At 41.1% G+C, this 23,793-nt stretch overlaps 1 protein-coding gene across 1 annotated transcript; it reads left to right on the forward strand.

The window, feature by feature from the left end:
- Positions 1-380: 380 nt before the first annotated feature.
- On the forward strand, positions 381-23,764 carry cass4 (Cas scaffold protein family member 4). Its single transcript, XM_087840469.1, has 7 exons — positions 381-502; positions 17,535-17,942; positions 18,598-18,681; positions 18,778-18,876; positions 20,152-21,432; positions 22,454-22,534; positions 22,672-23,764. Exons 1-7 carry the CDS (start codon positions 500-502, stop codon positions 23,080-23,082), a joined length of 2,367 nt encoding a protein of 788 aa, XP_087696595.1. The 5' UTR covers positions 381-499; the 3' UTR covers positions 23,083-23,764.
- The last annotated feature ends 29 nt before the right edge of the window (positions 23,765-23,793 follow it).

The raw sequence follows: 23,793 nt of genomic DNA on the forward strand, positions 1-23,793 counted from the left end.
AGAATTTGTGCTTTCAACAGTCACTACCCCCGTTTTCTTGCCAAACCAATAAGTCACAAATATAGAGAAATGTTCCATATTTAAACATAAAGAGGAAACGCAATAAAAGGCAATAAGGAAAATTCCCTCAGTTAGTTGGAAGAGCAGACTAGTGGTGAGCGGGGTACTTCTGCTTTACAAGAAAAATTGAGGGTAAAGGAAGTGCAGAGTGCCATGAAGATGGGTTAAAACATAAAGAAAAGCAGTGGGTGGGGCACAAGTTTGTGTGAGTGTGTGCAGGAGTGTCTCTCTGACCAATGGGGCTGCGGGAAAGCAGCTGAGTTTCTCCGCCCTGTGTAAAACAGCCGGGCTCGCCGTGACAGCTCAGACAATATGCTTGTGAGGCACGGAGGAAGAGGACAGCACGCAGACTTTCCACACACACGCGCTTCACTGAAACTGCGACCCTCGGCAGACGGATTTATTTCTCTGTGTGGATGCAGCTCCTTCCTTAACGATCATGGTGAGTGCTGCAGCTGCTTCTGCGCTTCAACAGTTACTCAGCTTTTACTTTGTAATGCAGCATCCACCCTGTTGTGTCCTGCCGTCAGAGGAATGTGCCTGTAGACCACCTGCTCGGCTTTCGCTTTAAGCCGCGGTGTCGGCTACCGCCTATTTCTACACACACCCCTGTGACCTGCTCTACTGTAGGCTGTAACCTGAGTCCATCCTGACACAGAGCTGTGAGGGAAACTCTAAGAGCCTCATTAACACTAAAGCCTTTAGAAGTTGCTCAGCCGCAGATAACTGAGGACGTGAAGCTGGATGTTTTCAGAATGATAAAACCAACAGACACAAGCTCTTAATATTCAAACTATCATCTGATCACTGAAACTTTACGCACTGTGGAAAATCAACTACTACTACAATCGTGGCTTGATTGCATTGCAACCTCATCAACTACATGCTACAAAAATAGTTACTGCAGCAACTAATGCAGTGGTTTCTAGATATGTTTGTGGTTTTCAAGCCCAAACACTATGGTTGTTTCGAATAGGGCTGCCGCAGCTTCAGAACTTAACGATTATCCTCATTTTAAAGAAAATCCCTATAATATTATCCTAATATCGATAGTAAATTACAGAAAATAAGTGTTAGTCAAGTTTTTGATTTGTTTGTTATCTTTTTTGGAAACTGATTAAACTCCAAATACAAGTGAATGATGAGTCAGTAACCAGAGCTGTCATACGCACAAAAAGAACAATTACACAATCATTTATTATTGTAACAGCTCAGGTTGAGCAATTTGGAGGCAAAGTTAGAGGAAAGGCTGAGATGGGTGAAGATGGAGCTGTCAGGCAGGAGGAAGACCACAGAGGTTCACAATGTAGTGAAGGAGGGGATGCTGGGATAGGGTGAGAGGGACGCGGACGATCTCCTGAGAGGATCACATGTGCATTATGACACAGTGTCCATTATCATTTTATTGGAGCCTTTATTTTGTGTGCCTTTATTGTGAAAGGCAGTCACTGTGACATTTGGGAATATGCTGAAAAAGTTCAAGTCTACAGAAATTGGTGGAGGGCTTATGCACACTTTAATACTGTAATACCTTTTCTGACACACACCCGTTTTCACACCTTGGCTCATGTGATTGGGTAGAGGATGAATAGGGGGTCAATGACCCTCTGCAGCTCTCCACCAATCGCTCTTAGAACTGAAGAAGCTTCTTGAATGAGAGGTGAAACGTCTTCAAGGAAACTTAAAGAAGTCCAGACGCTTTTCAAGCTCCTTAGACTACGATGAGCTTCACAGTCATTAATTTAGGCCACACCAGTTGGGTAATGAATCCTACCATTTCCCACCGTATCACGGTTGCCATCGTGTATTTTCACCATTCTGCCTCCAGAAACAAGTGTTTGTTGAAGCGCTCTGAGAGTCGCGGATCAGGGGAGCACTGCGGCCAACGGCAGATGTGGAAAGCATTAAAGTGAGCTGAGAATTCTGCTCCAGTCGCTGCGTTGGACAGTTCTCAGGCCAGTCAGTGTAGGCTGGTAGAAAAAGTTTAAAAACCTCTATATGATGAATGAAAGAGCAGAGCACAATCTTCCCAAACCCTATCTGGAGTTACCAGTGGTGGGAAAGGATATGCATCATTCTGACAATCCCCAAGCGAAGCAACCAGTTTGACTGAGCTCATCTTATTCATTTTCCCTTTACAAATACTGTCTGGCTTGGCTGATGACTAACTCTGTTTAAGCAATCGAACTTCCCATACATGAAGGTTGTTTTATACCCGATCCATGCCTTTATCGGGCTGCAGAAAGCTATTTTGAGCCGCCTAGTGTGTTGCTTAGTGTCTGTTTTTATCATCTGAGAGCAGTAGTCAGTGCACAGTCACAGAGGTTTACACAGCAGGAGGCTGGTGTGGAGAAGTGGCAACAACATCACCCACAAAAGGAAGCTGATCTAAGTTTCTTGAGCTAATTTAACCCCTGTGATCTTCAGTCATGCGTTTAACTCCTGAGGACTTTTGAGGAAATCATTAATAAAGTAGGTAACTGGATCCTCCTCAAACAAGCTACAGTACTTACTAATTACTACAGTAATGATAAATGAGTGGATCCAGCTCAGTTAGTGGGAGGTTTATCTGAAAACCATAGCTAACAGATCAAGTTGTTCAAGTTTGTAATAGCAAAAAGGTAATTGGGAAACAAAAAACCAAAAAACGAACCCATCAGCTACAAACACGAGGAGAATGCTCATGCTCGCTCATTCCTTACATGGCTTTTTTTTCACATGTGAGGGAATTTTATTATGTCTTCCAGCTTATTGCTTTGGTTTCTACTCCCATCAGTGAGGAGCAATAAATAAAAGCTTCACTGAGCCCACAGTGTGTTACTGTATGAGCTAAAGAGTTAGATGTGTTTATGAAGTCGTTTGAGGCCAAATTAAGTTTCTCTCACAGCTTGCTGAGCTCCCCCAAGTGACCAAAAACAGCTTATGCCACTACTAAAGAGATATTATAGAGGCCAATGCAACAGCCCTACCTAGATGCACGTACTGTAAATTGCAATGTTAAAAAATAATTTAAAAATTTCCGAAATCAAGTGAAAAACAAAAGAATGTGAAGAAAAAGACGCTACAGCAGACGCTCGGATATCAGATGTGTTAGTGTTGGGCTGTACTTTCATGTAATGGAAATTTATACCACAAGAGCGTAACTGAAGCATCCTAAGTCGGACAACAAATAGTTGTTTATATAGAGCCTGACTTCAAGGCCAATACCAATATTTGGTGATTTCAATATTCAGACATACTGGCCTACGTTTCGTTTATCTTTAAGACACAGAGAGTATAAATGTCTGCTGTCATAAATGTCAGCAGATCAGCCAACATCTAATATCAGCCTGCCGATAAAACAGCAGATTTTATTTTTTAAATCAGACCTTTGAGTTTCTCTTCAAAAGTTTGTTTTGGCTTTTTGAAACATTATCATCTAATACAGGCGTCTCCAACCCCCGGACCAAGGACCAGTACCGGTCCGTTAGTGGTTTGGTACCGGCAGTGTTGGGAAGGTTACTTTTAAAATGTATTCCATTACAGATTACAGAATACATGCCCCAAAATGTATTCTGTAACGTATTCCGTTACGTTACTCAATGAGAGTAACGTATTCTGAATACTTTGGATTACTTAATATATTATCATGCTGTTTACAACTACATGAATGTACTATTGCTGTGATTTATTACTGTTACTGAAGGTCCGCGGCTCCGAACCGTAGTAAAGGGACCTCTGGCTAATACGGTGGGTTCTGTGTCGGGCTCGTAGCCGAAAACTAGCTTTACTTTGTTGTCTGGGTCAACTCTGCCAGCGAGAGACAGAGAGAGGCGTTGAAAGGCTGCTCCAACGGAACTTATTGTTTTTGGAGGAAAACACGAACACGGTGTACAGTCGAGTCTTAATAGCTTACTTACAACTGGGCTCGTCAGGCTCTCTTCTTGGCTGCAGTGGTTATTATTATATTTACATGCTTCCAGCTCCCGTTTTTGCTCGATGACAGCTCGTACTTTTCCTTTTTCTCCCTCCCTCGTTCACAGACACATAACGGGTATGGCAGTCCATTCTCCCTGCAGCACGGACTACACTGCCCATGATGCTACATTCTTTAGAGCTATACCTGTAGCATTCTGCCTATTAGCTTAGCACAACAACAACAAAAAGACCTCTCTCACCCAGGAAACACAGTCGCAGAGAGCGTCATCCTGTAACCATGGCAACCGTAATGCTGCCGCCTGGAACAACAGAACGTAGCTGTCAAACAAAACCCAAACAGTCCTGACCCGCCACAATATGAAACAGGGAAGTACCGCCGTGTAATCCATTTATTTCAACAAAGTAACTGTATTCTAAATACCACCTTTTTAAACGGTAACTGTAACGGAATACAGTTACTCATATTTTGTATTTTAAATACGTAACGGCGGTACATGTACTCCATTACTCCCCAACACTGGGTACCGGGCAGCGGTTTTCAGGGTTTTTATCGGTTTTTATCGGTTTTATGGTTAACTCGGTTTCCCTGGGTCTTTTCCCGTGTGTTATGAATAAATCTTCTTTTTTTGTACCGGTACTGGTTTTATGTTGTTGTATTTATCTGCGACACCTTAAAGGCCGGTCTTTGAAAATATTGTCAGACATGAACCGGTCCGTGGCACAAAAAAGGTTGGGGACCGCTGTTCTAATGAACTGAATATAATGTTAATTTCATAGAACACACAGGTCTCATGAACTCACGATTGTATAACCTTTGAGGTAAGTATGTCAGTAGTATAGTGAGCGCCCCCCACATGCCCCCCACACCCTGTGGCTTCTGTGGTATAAAGCTCATGTTAAAGATATATTCTGTCATTTAAGTCCCCCGGTGGGGATTTTTGTAAATACACTGAGCTATGTTTACCTCCCAGTGGCCATACTTGAGCTCATGAGATCATTCTTGATTTAGGAAACGATATTTTAGTTCCTCAGTTATCAGTGAAGTCACATATGAAGTTTACTACATTTCTACAAATTTCACCACCAAAGAACATTTAAGTAATCCCTCTGTTTGCATGCACGTCTCTCCCTTTTCGTACTCGAGCGCAAAAATTAAAAAAAACACGTCGATAACATGAAATGTGAATGTCTGACACCCAAGGGCTACTGCAAAAATGAGCTGATACGGTCACCTTGCTCTTCACTACTGCAACTGTACTAACGCATCAAAATGATCCCAAAGCAAAAAATATGTTGAGCAATCCCGTAGTGAATATCTTTAGTGAGAGAAAATGCAGAAGATGAGCATGAGGAAGTGTGACTATAAATAAAACCAGAGTGCAAGCAATGAGATAAGTTCCTGTCAGGGAAACAGTGGGCCTGCAGCCCGAGTGTTATCTGTAGAAATACTCCTCACTTTGACCAGCCTGTCAACCACTGTTCATGCTACACCTCTGCAGATGAAAGATGCATCTCACTGTAGTGCATTTGTAAAGCGCTATACAAATACAGGCCATTTACCATTTGTAGTCTGTCTCACAGGCGCGCCCTCGCTGATTTTGAGCACAGCCCCGCTTTTAGCGTTTTGGTCATTTTAACACTTTGGTTTTTCAGATCCACAAGTGGTTTAGACATGAACTGCTAAGTTATCAGGTCTTTAACTTTAAGCTTTCTAATTAGAACGTTTGGTTTGTAAGGTACATCTAAAAACTGTCTTTAGACACAGATCGGGAAAAGCTGTTTGGTCACAAGTAAGGAAGGCGCTGCTGGAGAAGCATGATATTCTTGATAACTTTGAATCGCGTTTTAGGAAGTTGCGCTCCACAGAAACGGCTCTCCTTAAAGTCACAGATGACCTTTCGATGGCCGCAGATAGCGGTGACTGCTCAGTCCTTGTTCTATTGTCCATATGAGGCTTACTGTTTGTACAGCATGTGTAGACCGTAGCTCAGCCTTTGATACGTCGTGAAATGGTTCATTTGAATTCTGGCGAACACTTTTGGTGTCAGTGGAAACCTTTTGGTCAGATGTAGCTGTATTTTCATGCAGTGTTCTGCAAGGATCTGTTTTAAGCCCCTTGTTATTCTCATTACATATCCTGCCATTAGGCCTTATTATTATTAGTTTTAAAATCATTTCCTATCATTTGCATGCAGATGATATCCCATTGCAGCTCTCTTTTAAACCTTGTAAACTGGATAAACTATCTGTTCTAATGGACTGACAAACAGTTTTCTGCAGCTTAACACAGACAAGACTGAGTGTTGCTGCAGAGAGCATCAAGCCCCAAATTAGACAACGTCTGGGTTCTTACTCGTCTACAGTAAAAGCTACTGCTCGCAATCTTGGGTCAACTTTTGATCAGTCTTTGACTTTTGATGTTCATATCAAGTGTGTGACCCGCTCTTGCTTTTTCTATTTAGTTTTTTTTTTTGCTAAACCCACGACTGACGTCTCCAAAGGTGAACTGGAGATGCTTGTTTGTGCCTTTTTCTATTCCCGATTTATTATTGTTATTGTTCTGTAAATCACCTTCAAGCTGTCCAAAATGCTACAGCGAGGTTTTTAACTCACACTCATAAATTTACACTCACTCTTACACAGTGTTGGTCAAGTTACTTGAAAAAAGTAATCAGTAACTAATTACTGATTACTTCCCCAAAAAAGTAATCCCGTTATTTTACTGATTACTTATTATAAAAAGTAATTAATTACTTAGTTACTTAGTTACTTTTTAAAAACACGATTTACAACCTGAATAGGTGATAAAGTGATAGATCTTTCAGCCCAGTTCTGCTTTTTCTGCATAATCATCATACAAAATGTAATCAAATGGAAAAGTCTCTTTTTAAAACTTGTTTTATTAGTTTTAATCTTTTAACTTTATGCATCAAGCAAAAATTAAATTATATGCAACATTCTCTGACTGGAAGAAATTTGTTTAACATTTAAACCTATTTTCTGCACATTCCAGCACATAAAATAAAATATTTTTGGTGTTTACACTCAGTCTTTCAAATAGATGCAAGTAAAACACAGCAGAAAATAAATAAAGTCACAGACTAGCGGTCCTGTTGCTCTATTTTCACCTGTAAAGCAGGAGTGGGGTAGGCGGAGGTTTACCCTGGTGCAGGTGTGCCGCAGCGGTCAGTGGAAGAATCCACGAGTTTCTCTGTGAGTTTCCCATTACGTTATTGCGCACTCTGAGCTTGTTTAGGGTTTTTTTCTCTGTAAAAAGAAGTTTTCTTCCCACGCACAACGGACACTAATGTTTTTGTCACTTTTTATGGAATCAAACTCAAAGTAAGGTCAGTACTTCCACGCTTTAAACGCTGCACGCTCATACTCTCTCTGCACTCGATATATGATCCATTGTTGATCTGCACACAGCTGTTGTCACGAACGACGCACTCGCTTACGTCACTGTCATGAGACATTCTCGCAAAAAAATCACGATTTTAGTAACGCAGTAACGCAACGTTCCCACGGGAAAGTAACGGTAATCTAATTACCGTTTTTGCGATAGTAATCCCTTACTTTACTCGTTACTTTTTTAAAAAGTAATCAGATTACAGTACGGCGTTACAAGTAACGCGTTACTGCCCATCTCTGCTCTTACATTTACAGCCTTACGAAGAGAGGCCCCGACTCTACTTCACCCTCATCCTCCAAACCAGATCCTTAGATCCAATATTAGTGGTCTTCTGGAAACAAAGTGGGATCATGCTTTCTAAACCTTATCGCCAAAACTGTGGAACAGTTTCCCTCCCCCCTCTACGCACCATTGACTCTGCGGCTTCTTTTAAAAAACAGCTGAAAACACAACACTTTGTAAAAGATTCTTGTCTTAAAAAGTGCTATCTGAATACATTTCACTTACATCTTTTAATAAGTAGTGAATTAAGTTCAACCATGTATCTTAATGTAACAAAGCCGAGGCCTATTAGCTTCTCATCAGTGATCAGCTGGTAGTTTTTGACAACACTCACTGACCAATACTCAGATCAATGGAAAAATCCAAGGAAGACAGTGAAGATCTCAGAGGGAAAACTGCAGATTGACACAAGTCTGAAAGGGCTCTTGAGCCATTTCTAAACTGCATATTTTAAGATCAAACAACAAATAAATAAACAGATACAAGTTGTTCGGTTGCGTCACCACTTTATTGAAGACTCACACCTGACCACGCTTGAAGGGAGTCCAAAATAAATTCACACTTGAGCACCCAATCCTTGTTTAGAGTCATTTAAAGGTTTATGCTGTACAAACAGCCTCATACAGACAATAGAGAAACTGCAGTTTTTGGCTTCAATTTTCAGCCAATTTTCAGTCACAGACGCTGCGCTTGTCAAGTGAAGTGTAGCAGAAAAACCACATCAGCAGCATCGAATTTCCAAATGGTGTAATTTGTTTCTTATGTATCCGCTTTTAATTTGTAAAAGGAAATATTTTGTTTCTTACTAGTTTTAATCCTGAGACAGGTTTAACAAAAGAATCCAATAGTTATTCCATCAGTAGATTTTTCTGTTGAGTATTGAAACTTTAAATGTCTCTTTTCTTTAGTTCAGTCACAGATCAGTCCACCAAAAGCTGCTTGGAAGTTTTCATTAGTTGAGTTTTCGACATAGTTCTCACCAGTTCCCGTACAGGAAATACCAGGGCAGCTGCAGCGAGTCGGTGTCACTGCCACAGAGTCTGTGTTGACCTCCTCTTGGATTTGTTTGGGTTGGGGGAAGGTTGACAAAAGTGATTTTCCACGAAGCACATCTGAAGATCATCTAAGATTTGAAAAAGTGATTGACCAGAGACCAGAGACAGATTCCACACGTGTCAAATGATAATTTATGGGGATATTACACTTAGCTTTTTCCTCCTTCTGTCTCCATCTGCGCACACACACACACACACACAAACACACACACAAACACACACCGCCCCCACCAACACAACTCTTTGTTTCTGTGGGAAATTCTAATATGTCATATTTACAAGCTGACTTCCGTTACACATTAAAGACAGGAGTTGATGTCAGCTATGTCTCATCTCCGGCACTGCACTCCCACCACTCTGCCTGGGAAAAGAATTTTTGTTTCTTAAATCGTAGTGCATCTCTGCTCCTGTGTGACAGATTTGCATTGAAGGTATAATGGACGAGGCTTTGACCTGACCCCGAGTTCGTGTCTTGGTCAACCAAACGGGGGATGTTCCCAAACTAGGAACTGATCCTAAGCTTGTTCGTGTTGCACTGGCTCTAAAGGTACACACTACCACATAAAGACTTGCACGATGCTGTTTGGCTATACAGGAAGAAAAGTTCCAGTTATCTTCCCAGTAGTAGTTTGTAGTACAGTTACAAAATACCCGCTGAATGTGCGTCACTGGTTACAAAATACTTTGACAGTAGAATTATGAATAAACACAAGAAGCAACAAGTTTCTATGTGAACTCTCCCACAGCCTGTGACCGACTGCATTTTGACCACCGTGACCTCACTAACAGTTTCTAATAGTAATGAAGATTTGTATCTTCAATGAAGATTTGTATCTTCATTTGTAGGAAACTTTTACAAAAAGTAAATGGATCAAATGAAAACATTGGCCTTGTTAGAGAGGTGAGTTTCGAGAAGTCCAGTAATGGGGCATTGGAGAGCTCTGAGACAGGCCGGTCTTTCTGAAATCCCCTCAGATGACTGGCCTTCTTTCACTTAGTTTTGCAAAAGACCTCTTCCTGTTAAAAAAAGAGTTTGTCCTTCCCACAGTCACCATGTGCTTGGCAGTCAAAGACTCAAAGGCCCAATCAACATGACTACAAAAATAAGCCCCTCCCTCCACATGGCACAGCTTTAAGTTCAAGTTGGACACATCATAAGAGCTTCATTATTTGTGTAACTCATGGTTCTACTTTGTGAACCTAAGCCTAACTTTATTGTGCAGTACAAATGTTCACTATGAACCAAATTGTTTTATACTCCGCTGATTACAGGTTTGGGTTCAGATATATGACCTGTACTTTTTGACCTAGCTGTCTGTCATTTGTGATGAATCATGCTAAACCTGGTAGCATCAGCTATGCAACGAGTTGTTTTTCCACATGTGTCTTACAGAGTACTTCAATGGTGCAATGGCAGTACAAATTATGGTTAGCAAGCCAAACAGAAAAATAAGGGAGCTAAAAAGAGGAAGGAAAGAACAGAGCAGTGTTGTCACCGACTTTGCAGAGTGCATCTGAATGATGACGTTATGATGACCGAGCAGTCTGTGCTTTCGTTGTTAGAAACGACTGAATTGTTACCACCTATGCAGTAAATATGTGCTCATATTTTAATACGTGTGTGTAAACATGTAGAAGCTGGTCGATTATACATAATTGACTGTGAAATTCTATAACTGAATGATCTGTTTGTGAGGACTTGTGGTTTATGAGTTTCTCTCTTTTGTTCCATACTAGCAGTCTTTGTTACATTAGCAAGGCTACATCTGTTTTGGGCTTTTGAACGGCATCGTTGAAGAAGAGTTTATAGCGTAAGATCAACGTCCCCTCCCTGACCGCTGACACTGGTTGTTGTCCGAGCTCTGTGTCCATCCTAAGGCCCATCACAGAGATGTGAGCATGTAACATTTGTGTCATATACAGAGATGGGCATGTAATCCGATTACTTTTTTCAAGTAACGAGTAAAGTAAGGGATTACTATTGCAAAAACAGTAATTAGATTACCGTTACTTTCCCGTAGGAACGCTGCGTTACTGCGTTACTAAAACCGTGATTTTTTTGCGAGAATGTCTCATGACAGTGACGTAAGCGAGTGTGACGTTCGTGACAACAGCTGTGTGCAGATCAACAATGGATAACATATCGAGTGCGGGAGAGAGTATGAGCGTGCAGTGTTTAAAGCGTGGAAGTACTGACCTTACTTTGAGTTTGATTCCATAAAAAGTGACAAAAACATTAGTGTCCGTTGTGCGTCGGAAGAAAACTTCTTTTTACAGCGAAAAAACCCTAAACTTCCAAGCAAGCACCGAGTAGCTACGACGTAATGGGAAACTCTCAGAGAAACTGCCGTATCCTTCCACTGACCGCGGCACACCTGCACCAGGGTAAACCTCCGCCTACCCCACTCCTGCTTTACAGGTGAAAATAGAGCAACAGGACCGCTAGTCTTTGACTTTATTTATTTTCTGCTGTGTTTTACTTGCATCTATTTGAAAGACTGAGTGTTGACACAAATATATATATATATATATATATATATATATATATATATATATATATATATATATATATACATATATATGTATATATATATATATATATATATATATATATACATAATGTGCTGGAATGTGCAGAAAATAGGTTTAAATGTTAAACAAATTTCTTCCAGTCAGAGAATGGTGCATATAATTAAATTTTTGCTTGATGCATAAAGTTAAAAGATTAAAACTAATAAAACAAGTTTTAAAAAGAGACTTTTCCATTTGATTACATTTTGTATGATGATTATGCAGAAAAAGTAGAATTGGGCTGAAAGATCTATCGCTTTATCACCTATTCAGGTTGTAAATCGTGTTTTTAAAAAGCAACTAAGTAACTAAGCAATTAATTACTTTTGAAAATAAGGAATCAGTAAAGTAACGGGATTACTTTTGGGGGGAAGTAATCAGTAATTAGTTAATGATTACTTTTTTCAAGTAACTTGACCAACACTGGTCATATATCTGTGGAATAACATCAAGAAGTTTCCTTTCCTTGAACTACTTCAACCCTGGACACCAGGCTGTTTGCTTAAATAAATCTAACATGTTACCATTTTGAGACAGTGGCACTGTTTCACATTTAGTCACGATGCTTCCTGGCATGACAATGACTAAAATAAATGCGGCATTTTTGTGCATTGGTATTGCTGTTGTTGACCTTTTAAAAGAGGTACAATGACATCAGTGTTACCAATTCACTTTCACCTTTTTAACAACACATTGATCTTTGCAATTAATACAACAGAAATAAACGCATCATTTGAAACGTGTCGGATTTGTTTTTAATCCAGGACGCTCCGTGGGGTGAGGTTTGGAACAAGACATTTTATCTTTAGAGCGCACGATGTACAACCGCTACAACTCGTTGGCTTCTACACCTGACTTTTAGTAGCCACTCCTTGCGTTGGTGAGCCGGTGAGCTGATGTTAATTTGTGAACAGGACAGAGAAGAGATGGGAGAGGCAGAGGCAGCTGTCCAGCTGAAGTGCTGAAGCCCAGCTGTCCACGGGCATGATCTGCACAAGCAGGCGCGTGCAGGAATCCAAAAGAGTCACAGCTGAATCTGACTTTGTCACTATATTCGGGGATCAACACACAGACACAGAAGCACGGCCACAAGGCAAGGACGGACGAGTGCATGTGCCCCCCGAGGACGAGTGACCTATAAATGTCAGACGGCGTGTCATTCAAATAAGGGCTATATATGAAATTTGGCCACCAGCAATTAGGTCAGTCTTTTTACGTGCATTCATGGGTTATGGGTGTTAAATATACAGAGTTTGGATAGTTTATAATGAAGCTCTGCAGTTGTCCTCTCAGGATAATGTGCACGATTATTATAAGGAGAAAGTAGATCGCAGTGCCACAGTGCTGACTGTCATCGGACCCTGTGTATTTCACTTGCATGTCTGCAGCATGACCCCGAGGATTAGGGAGTTTGCTGAGGCTTGCTGCATGTGTCTGTGTGTGTGTGTTGACAGGAGGCCGTGGTCTGCTGTGGTCAGTGTGCAACACAGGCCTGCATCCCAACAGGTGCTGAGCGTGTTGGTCTCTGATGTTGAATGGGCTCTTTGTTTCAGAAGATTCACCCTCAGAGAGAGGGCAGTGCCAGCAGAGTACCCCTGCCCCAACCTCTCCCCGCACACAGAGTTATCAGCGGGAGGTCATGTCGGTATTTGTTTATCCCAACGTCTGTGCAACTGTGTTTGAGTAACCCAGCTATCCTTCATTATACGTGTTAGCTTTAAAGATCAGGAGTAGGTGTGAGCAAACAATTTAATAGCATAATCTGTAATCTTCGAAGCTTTTCAGAAGATTTTCAGACACAAGCTAGTGGGAAACATCTGATGCTGAGAAACGACACCACCAAGACCCAAAAACTGCGCTTCCTCTAGCGGTCATCTGACTCTCAAAAAGCGAGTCGATTCCCACAGACTCTAATGTTTAAACAGCATTAAAAAGGAGGTTACAGCAGCGGCAGTGGTATTTTGTGATTTTTACAGAAGGTATGCAAAATGTTCCTAATCAGTGTTAAAAGGATGAATATGCAAAAGATAGGCCTTGTGGCGAAGGGCAAATACAGAGAATTTTATCGTATCTGGGGCCCCTTCGTAAACTATTGCAAGTCATTAAACGCTCTACCAGCTGATTAATATCATATCCCCCTTTTTTTTGTGTGTGTGTGCTTTAGGGTTTGTTGTTTGTGTTTGTTTTGGGTTTCTTCTTAGATTTTGTTTTGTTTGTTTGTTTTTTCAATTTTATTTAAGCGTGTGTGTGAGTGTGTATTATCGTATCTGTTCATGTAAGAAAAACTAAAAAATATGTGAGGGGAACAGATTGTATTGTCATTGTAAACTAATGTACACTTGTCTCTCAATAAAAATATGAAAAAAAAAAATAAAAGGATGAATATTACTGCTGCGTATGTTTCAGACCATAAGCTCATTTTAAATACTTTATATTCTGTTTAGTGTCCAGCATTATATTCAATAAATCATCTGTTTGTAATGGCTGACCTGTGGGCATCATGTATCTCTGAAAATAAACAGAAACACAGGCCTGATTTACTGTTTAAAAACAGTAAATTAAAATATACAAATAAAAAAAATAAAATCAGCTGAATTAAAAGGCTCGAGCAGTTTGTGACATGCTTAACTGTCAATGTCTACAGTGAATATTATTGGAAAATGAAGGTAAAGTGTGGGCTGGTGAAACGTGTTTCACTCAGTCAGCTAATCTGAAGGTGCCTGTTTATTACACTAGACCAACAGCTTTCCTTGTTGAAATGCTAAAGAAGTTAACAACTGATCTTCTCTGCATCACATATGCTGACCGAGCTGTTAAGTGAGAGAAAAGTCATCTCTTACCCATCACTGAAGCTTATCTACTTGCTAATGCTAGCTGTGAAGCTCAGATCACAGCTGATCTCAAAGTAAAGGCTGATCCAGCAGCATCCTGTCTCACATGCTGGTCTCCCACCAGTTTACCATGGAAACCCAGAGGTTTATGCACAACCTGCATGACCACCAGAACTTGTTGTTCTCTATTTTTGTTTAGAACTCAAGTCAGTGTTAACTAGAGCCTGATATGATGGTTAAAATATTTTAAGCACTGCTGTATATACGGCCAGTCCACTTAACTGCATAAACGCTCCTGGGTTTATGGGCTAAATCACAAATTCTGCATGATAACATTTTAAAAAGGTTTATCTATGGTTTGATAATTAGTTAATGACTTGTGAGAGACATGTCACACGCAGTGTTGGGGAGTAACGGAATACATGTACCGCCGTTACGTATTTAAAATACAAAATATGAGTAACTGTATTTCGTTACAGTTACCGTTTAAAAAGGTGGTATTTAGAATACAGTTACTTTGTTGAAATAAATGGATTACACAGCGGTACTTCCCAGTTTCATATTGTGGCGGGTCAGGACTGTTTGGGTTTTGTTTGACAGCTACGTTCTGTAGTTCCAAGTGGCAGCGTTACGGTTGCCATGGTTACAGGGCGACACTCTCTCTCTGCGTGTTTCCTGGGTGAGAGAGGTCTTTTTGTTGGTGTTGTGCTAAGCTAACAGGCAGAATGCAGAATGTATCATCATGGGCAGTGTAGTCCGTGCTGCAAGGAGAATGCACTGCCATACTCATTATGTGTCTGTGAGCGCCAGGTGGGAGAAAAAGGGGAGTCGAAAGTACGAGCTGTCATCGAGCAGAAACGGGAGCTGGAAGCATGTAAATATAATAATAACCACTGCAGCCAAGAAGAGTGCCTGACGAGCCCAGTTGTAAGTAAGCTATTAAGACTCGACTGTACACCGTGCTCGTGTTTTCCTCCAAAAACAATAAGCTCGTTGGAGCAGCCTTTCAACGCCTCTCTCTGTCTCTCGCTAGCAAAGTTGACCCAGACAACAAAGTAAAGCTAGTTTTCGGCTATGAGCCCGACACGAACCCACCGTATCAGCCAGAGGTCCCTTTACTACGGTTCGGAGCCGCGGACCTTCAGTAACAGTAATAAATCACAGCAATAGTACATTCATGTAGTTGTAAACAGCATGATAATATATTAAGTAATCCAAAGTATTCAGAATACGTTACTCTCATTGAGTAACGTAACGGAATATGTTACAGAATACATTTTAGGGCATGTATTCTGTATTCTGTAATGGACAGTGTTGGGGAGTAACGGAATACATATACCGCCGTTACGTATTTAAAATACAAAATATGAGTAACTGTATTCCGTTATAGTTACCGTTTAAAAAGGTGGTATTCAGAATACAGTTACTTTGTTGAAATAAATGGATTACACGGCGGTACTTCCCTGTTTCATATTGTGGCGGGTCAGGACTGTTTTGGTTTTGTTTGACAGCTACGTTCTGTTGTTCCAGGTGGCAGCATTACGGTTGCCATGGTTACAGGGTAACGCTCTCTCTCTTGTGTTTCCTGGGTGAGAGAGGCCTTTTTGTTGTTGTTGTTGTGCTAAGCTAACAGGCAGAATGCTACAGGTATAGCTCTAAAGAATGTAGCCTCATGGGCGGTGTAGTCCATGCTGCAGGGAGAATGGACTGCCATACGTGTCTGTGAGCGCGAGGAGGGAGAAAAAGGAAAAGCACGAGTTATTGTCAAGCAAAAACGGGAGCTGGAAGCATGTAAATATAATAATAACCACTGCAGCCAAGAAGAGAGCCTGACGAGCCCAGGTGTAAGTAAGCTATTAAGACTCGACTGTGTTGTGTTTTCCTCCGAAACAATAAGTTCCGTTGGAGCAGCCTTTCAACGTCTCTCGCAAGCAAAGTTGACCCACACAACAAAGTAAAGCTATTTTTCGGCTACGAGCCCGACATGGAACCCGACGTATTAGCCAGAGGTCCCTTTACTACGGTTCGGAGCCGCGGACCTTCAGTAACAGTAATAAATCACAGCAATAGTACATTCACGTAGTTGTAAACAGCATGATAATATATTAAGTAATCCAAAGTATTCAGAATACGTTACTCTCATTGAGTAACGTAACGGAATACGTTACAGAATACATTTTGGGGCATGTATTCTGTATTCTGTAATGGAATACATTTTAAAAGTAACCTTCCCAACACTGTTCACACGTCTTTTTAAAAAAATCTTTCAGCTTAAAATCTTCGAGTCTTAAAAACGTGATTTAAGACACAACCCAATAATGTCAGTAGCAATGTCCCCGTCTTTGCTTATAAATAAGTGGTTTGGCTCTCCATGCTCCTTTCAAAATTGTCGAAGTGAATTAAATTTAGAGATAAAAAAAACCTTTGATATGCACGATATTCACAAGAATTGAAAACAGAGTTATGAGCTAAGTTAGTGCCTGCACTCTCTGTCCTCTTTTGTGTTGGTGGCTGCACCATACCACTATTTGCTATGCATTCAACACTGCCCACTGGTTTTGGTTTAGGTGTGTGTGTGTGTGTGTGTGTGTGTGTGTGTGTGTCACATCTGTGTTCTCATACTGAATGTCTCCCCACAACACGGCTACCACAGAAAACAAGGCTTCAGCTGCAAGAAACTCTCACACACCACATGTTATATATGCACATGTCACACATAGAAGAGCTGGGTGCTTTTATGGAATCGAGAACTAACGATGGCTAACAATGCTTACCAATGCTTACCAATGCTTACCAATGCTTGGCAGTGTTTTAACTACAAAACGTTCACAACACCCAGCAGCCCTTCTTCTTTTAGAAAGTGCAACTGGGATTCAAAACAAGTCTAGCAAAATCTATCGCCCACAAGAGGAAGCTTTTCTATTTTTCTCTCGATAGGAAGTGCAATCTGGAAGTGAAAGCAAAGAAATATGTCACTGAAAGAAGTTAACAAGTTAATTTATCTCTGAGGTCTAAGTTATTACAGGTAATAATCCTGACCTTCACCATTTCCATCATAACAAGTCATCTTAGTTTCTTTTCCAACTCTTGGTAATCAGGAAACAAAACGCACGTATAAGTGATGCATATCAGAAGCTGTTAACAGTATTTTTTACTTATTCCTAAAACACAGGACTATGGCTAGCGTAGGGTTTGCAGCTGAGCTTGGCATTGTTGCCACTGAAGAATTAGACCTTCAATCGGGTTATGATTTTTTTCCCTGTGAGTCTGACGACTGAGTTCGACTCACATTTTGCAAGAGGAAATACCATTATACGTGACCACAGCCTACTTCCTGTGTGGTAGTACCACATGCAACCTTCTAACCCTTATTTCATTTGTCTCTCTTTTTTTGTTGTTCTTAAGAACCAATTAGCAAAGGCTCTGTATGACAACACAGCAGAGTGTCCAGATGAACTGGCCTTTAGAAAGGGCGACATCCTCACCGTGATAAATCCAAACGTGGCTGGGACCAGCGGGTGGTGGATGTGCTCTCTGTATGGACGGCATGGCCTGGCACCTGCAAACAGACTAAAGCTCTTACCGCAGATGGTGGCACCAGCAGTGCATGAAGTGCTCAGGTCGACTCATGGTAAAACTGATGACAGTGTGCAAAATATCTACCAGACACCCAGCATCCCCAGAACCACCAGCAGTCCTGCTTATGAACGCATGGACATGATCTACAAGGTCCCCTCTGCTCACTTATTGGCTTCAAAAGGTCCAGAAGCACCAGGATTTACGCCCAGCACAGCAGGACCCGAAGCACACAAGGTACAAGTCGTTTTTTTCTATATTTAGAAAATGATTATTTTGCAGTTTTTGGAAAGGAGCTCGTTGTAGCTGATAGCCAGCCTGTTTGTCCAAGGTCAAAGTCATTCATGCTTCTTAGGAAGTGTTAATGCTCATGATTAGAGAGGTAGAAATGTTGTAGAAATGAAACCCCTGCTGACAAAAGAGCTTGCAGATGGAGACCAGGGGCCTCTCCATGGGGACAGGCATGCAGCACTGGGGTCTTTATGGGCCTGTAAAAGCCAAACAGACACAGACTTCAGACACTTTTAACTGCAAACAGCAGCACATGCTGACAGGGACCCCAGAAAAACAGAAGTGTCTGTACGGCTGCCTCTGCAGCAGAAGGAGGGGGGATATATTCCCGCATGTTCACCATTTCCTCTCCTGCTCCAGGGAAGTCCTGTTTCTCTCTACAGTAGCTACCTAATTGTCGCTGAACAGCATGGTTTTCATTACAGAGCTGCATTAATTGGCAAGGTGTATGAATAATAGCACTTTCAACAGGCTTCAGAGCAAACACTGTCCCCATAAACGTGTTAACGCATGTGTCAGTGGGGGGAAAGTGGCTTTGATCAAAGCAGAGCAAATGCTGCCAGTCCACTCCAATATTACAGCCTGACTGTTTTGTCTGCAGCCTTCATCCTTCAGTACAGCATCCAGTCCAAATGGGAAGGTGTACGATGTGCCGAACCAACCAAAAAGAGCTTCCCTTTACACTGTAAGAATGTCTCAAAGTCAAGATAACTTTAGATGATACTATTTGATTGGGCTTTGGTCCGACAGCTTCATTTTCTTTCTAATGTGCTATTCGCAGAAGACAACGCCTCCTACACCGATGCCACGAAAGCAAGTTCTGGAGAAGGGCCTTAACTCTCCGGAGACTTTAATGTGTAGCAGTCCAGAAGACTCTTATGTAAGTTTCAGATGTTTTAGAGGATTAATTTCCACAGAAGAGGATAGAATAGAATAGAATAGAATAGAATAGAATAGAATAGAATAATCCTTTAATTGTCCCACAAGGGGAAATTTGGTTGTAACAGCAGCCAGAAAGACACATATACAAACAAACAGGACACAGGACACAGAACAGAATCATACACAATTTATTTCATACATATTTACATCAGGGACAATGGTTACTATAAACAGAGTACTGTACAGTTATTAAATTAAATAAAAATAACTACAGATAAGAGGCAAACCCAGGTTGTAGTGGGAATTGGTTGATTAAATTATTGCAGTTACAGCGCAGATGTAAACATCTATGAATGCTGGGAGCAGTTTTGATTGTTAGGGCCACTGTGAAAAAACGTGAGCACATCTTTTTTTTTTCTTTTCTAGAATTCTGAAAAAAAAAAAGGGTCAGGATTCCGAGATTAAAGTCAGAATTCCGAGATTAAAGTCAGAATTCCGAGATTAAAGTCAGGATTCTGAGATTAAAGTCAGGATTCCAAGATTAAAGTCAGAATTCCGAGACTGAAGTCAGAACTCTGACTTTTTTCTCAGAATTCTAGAAAAGGGGAAAAAAAGACGCTCCCACTTTTTTCCAGTGGCCCTAATCCTCTTCCATAAATTTCTCTACCAAGTCATTCATTTCGTAATATCTTTCAAAGGTTAATATGGTTTAGATTTGGTTAATGTCCGTCCTTTCTATAAAATTTTCACCTGTTTGGAACATGAAGCCTTTTACCAAAAAACAAAAACAAAAACAGAGATGTGAAAATGTATGAAGATTTCTTTTGAATTCTAATGTTTTGTAACATTTTTTTTTCCTTTGGCATTTGGCAAAAACAAAACTAGCATGGTAGATGTTAAGAGGTTAATGAAGCAAGGATTGGTGCCTTTTATAAATGTGGTCTGTTATTATTTTTAAATACAGAAAATCAGTCAAAACATTAAAATTAACCTGCCTGTTACTCCTTTGTCTAACAAAGTACTGCTGATTATCAGGGTAAGGACATAGATCTGACTTATGGCACTGGGATGTTAGCAGCAAATTTTTGGGGTTGATGAAGAGCTAATTTGGGCCTTTATGAGTCAAGTTTGTTCCTGAACATCCAAAAGATGCTTCATTGGATCGGGTTTGGGAAACAAAAGTCCCAGGGCACTAACTCAACTGTCAGGTTTCCCGCAAAACAGATGTAGGACTTGTACTTTAAGTGCTGAACAACTTTGTTCTTGTTCACAGGTGTATCCGGTCCCACCACCCCCTTCCCAGGACCCAAATTATGACATCCCCATTCCATCAGCCACAGAATCCCAAAATAAAATGATAGATGGATACAACACCCTTCCCAGTTCTCGCAAACCTGAGTTGATCTATGATGTGCCAGTGGGACCTGAGAAACAAAGTCCATCCTGTCACATCTCTGATACCTTGTCCAGCAAATCAATTTCCAGGCAGATGTATGACACTCTTCCAGCACATCGAAAAGAAAGTCCACCTATATTGCTTTATGATATACCCAAACCAAAATCTCCCGATATCCAAATTACAACAAAAGATTACAACAAACTTCCAACCCTGAAGCCAACAGAAGAGTCTGTATATGTGGTTCCAGCCAAGGAGGAACACGTCATCCAAGGTGTCACCGATCAGCCCAATGATCAAAACCCCATAGAGTGCAGGGGTAACTCAAGCAATGATTTTGAGCTCCAAAGAGTGCGTCTGCAGCGGATGAGGAACTTTCTGGCCTATACAACCTTTCACGGCATTCAAGAAAGCGGGCAAACTGCATTGCGTGAAGATGAGCAAGGTCGAAACAAGCATCAGTCTGCAGCAGATCATCAAAGAATCAGCACGGCCTCCAGCTCTTCCAACAGCTCCTGTGACTCTCTGGCCCTGAGCTCCTCTTCCCCCGAGCTTCTGCGAGAAGTAACACTCGGTCAGGATGAGGCGTGCCGCAAACTGCTGGACTTGCAGGAGTCCGTTTGTGAAGCGGTGCCCAAACTCATGCATTTTGTCAGCAGTCATTGGAGGTGTAAGGAACATCTGGAGAAACATCTCAAGGAGATCAAAGAAGCAGCAGAGTTGATTGTTTGTTCTCTGACAGGCTTCCTAAACTTTGCCCTAGATGTTAAAGGAAATGCCCGTCGTTTGACTGACGCCAACCTGCAGACCAGGCTCTTTAAACAGCTTTCCATCATAGAGGATTCAGGTGTGATTTTACAACAAACAGTGATGAATCTGAATGAGGCCAAATGGCCTCTAAATAAGCTCAGTCAGGAACCGGGGAAGGTCCAGACACCTGACCAATTGGAGCGCTTTGTTATGGTGGCAAGAACTATTCCAGACGATGTAAAGCGCCTAGTATCGATCATCAACGCCAATGGCAAGCTTCTGTTCCGAACTCCTCAGAGAGATCAAGAGTCTGCAAACACCACGGATGCTCCAGAAAAAAAATGTCCTGACAAACCCAAACAAGAAGGGGACTTAGCTGAGGACGACAATGATTATGTGGAGCTGCAGGTATCAACTTCTGCTCCTCTGTCATAATATAAAAATGACTTTTTAGTTGGGCTGCTCAATTATGGCAAAAATGATAATCACGATTATTTTCGCTGAAATTGAGATCTCGATTATTTGACGATATTTATTTAACAATAACAATGTGTTGAATAATGACTTTAAAGATTGTCAAAAAATAATATAAAATAGTGCAAATACTGATAACAGTGCAAATGTTTGCAATATAAGAAATAAATGTAAACATCTATGTTTAGTGAACTTTGCAGTGTTGCTCTGTGGTGCAGCTACGACACTGTAGCAAAGTTTACACACTGTCTACTTGATCCACGTCTGACTCCACGAACCCATAATGTTTCCACACCACTGAAGCTTTTTTTTACCTCTTTTCAACCAACAGCAGTCACTCTCCTCTCCAAATAACTTCTGCTTAGCTTTCCGAGCTTCCCTCGGGTCCTCTTAATCAGCGGTCCCCAACCCCCGGGCCTCGGACCGGTACCGGTCCGTGAGTCGTTTGGTACCGGGCCGCGAGAGTTGAGGCTCAGGTGTGAAATGTATCGTTTTCAGGGTTTTTATCGGTTTTCAGCGTTATTTTGTTATTGTTTTTATCGTTTACTCGGTTTTCCTGGGTCTTTTCACGTGTGTTATGAATAAATCTTCTTTTTTTGGGTACCGGTACTAGTTTTATTTTGTTGTATTTATCCGCGACACCTTAAAGGCCGGTCCGTGAAAATATTGTTGGGCATAAACCGGTCCGTGGCGCAAAAAAGGTTGGAGACCGCTGCTCTTAATTGTTGTGACACGTGTTCGAAATGCAGAGAGGTGCGCTCGATTTGCCACACGGAGCAGCGCGAGAGTAAAGCACGAGGGAGGGGCTAATAATCGGCTCAGTCATTTTTAATGATCGTTGAAAGCCCAGATCGTAATCGAGATTAAAATTCGATTAATGGAGCAGCCCTACTTTTTAGCCACAAGAAACCCATGCTGCATACTTATTAATATATTGCCTTTGAATTTTCCTCAGACTAAGAAAGAGGAAAACAAACAGCGGGAAGTGCAGAAGGAACCTAAAGAGAATGTCACACCAAGAACAGAGATGATGAAGGTACGTCTCCTCATTAACTGACACAGTCCTCTACAACAGACCTTTTTAATTTATAATAGGATTTTTAGTCTGAAGCAGACAAACCAGTCTAGAAGGCACGGCCATGTTTACCTTTATTCTGTTTCTCCCCTGCCCAGGCCAAGCAACACTCCTCCGACTCTGGCAGTGGCACCGAAGAAAAGCAATTATCTTCCATGTCAGAGCACTGCAGACTTTACTTTGGCGCTCTCCAAAAGGCCATTGGTGGATTTGTGGGAAGCCTTCAGGATGGCCAGCCACCAGAGAAATTCATCTCACAAAGTAAGCTGGTGATTATGGTGGGCCAGAGACTGGTAGACACTTTGTACAGGGAAGCCCATCGTAAAGGGTTGAACCAAAGTCTCCTGTGTAAGAGCAACCACCTGTGCGCTCTCCTGAAGCAGCTAGCTGTGGCCACCAAGAAGGCGGCACTGCACTTTCCTGATAAGCAAGCTCTTCACGAAGCTCAAGAGTTCGCAACGCAGCTGGCCCAGAGAGCACAGCACTTTCGGCTATCGCTTGATCTCTGAGGGTGAGCGCACGGTATCAAGTGTACAGATCTATGTGAAGAGGAAGGTTTTATTCATCAGTCATGTAGCTATTTCTTTTTTTAATCATGTTTATAGTGTACAACATCTGAGCCTAACTGTTGCTTTTGCTGATGAATGCAGGTTGCTCTTTAAATATTAACAACTGTAGAAAAAAGCCGCCGGCACAGTTTATTTCAAAAAGGTATTGCATTTGTACTAAAAGGCATTATCAATATAAATTGCACATTCGAGATGCTGTAATTAAGCCAATGTTAAAATGCATTTTAAGTACAGAGTATAAAGTATTTTTTTCTAGACTTACGGGAAATGTATATTCTTTGAGTTTTGTTGGTTATCTGTGTTTTTCTTCATTGTTTTTTTTACTATATTGTGTATGGAATATATTCTTCAGAGTAGCGTGTCGTTACAGTCTACTTTTTGTTAATATCTATGTAAATATTTCAAAAAAACATTTGTTATGCATTCCCAAAATTTACTTGACAAAAGACTGAGTACAACATATGTTGAAGTTCTGTTGATATTGGAATAAAAACACAGACACACACAACTGAAAACTTTATTTTTCTGCTTTGTTAATATGTTATAGAAAATAGATTTTTAAAAAAGGGCCTGGAAATGAGAACATTGCAGCCCTACAAACTGTTCTGCAGGCTATCGTAGTTCTTGGTATTGAAATGATGCTTTTGCATG

This window comes from Neolamprologus brichardi, chromosome 5 (genome assembly GCF_056152115.1).
Source record: "Neolamprologus brichardi isolate AB-2024 chromosome 5, ASM5615211v1, whole genome shotgun sequence".
Lineage (NCBI taxonomy): Eukaryota > Metazoa > Chordata > Actinopteri > Cichliformes > Cichlidae > Neolamprologus > Neolamprologus brichardi.

What these genes read in the sequence shown, in the direction of transcription:
- cass4 (XM_087840469.1), top strand. An exon ending in GCAGTCCAGAAGACTCTTAT is followed by an intron (nt 18,877 to 20,151) that starts GTAAGTTTCAGA and finishes TCTTGTTCACAG; the next exon opens with GTGTATCCGGTCCCACCACC. An exon ending in ATGATTATGTGGAGCTGCAG is followed by an intron (nt 21,433 to 22,453) that starts GTATCAACTTCT and finishes AATTTTCCTCAG; the next exon opens with ACTAAGAAAGAGGAAAACAA.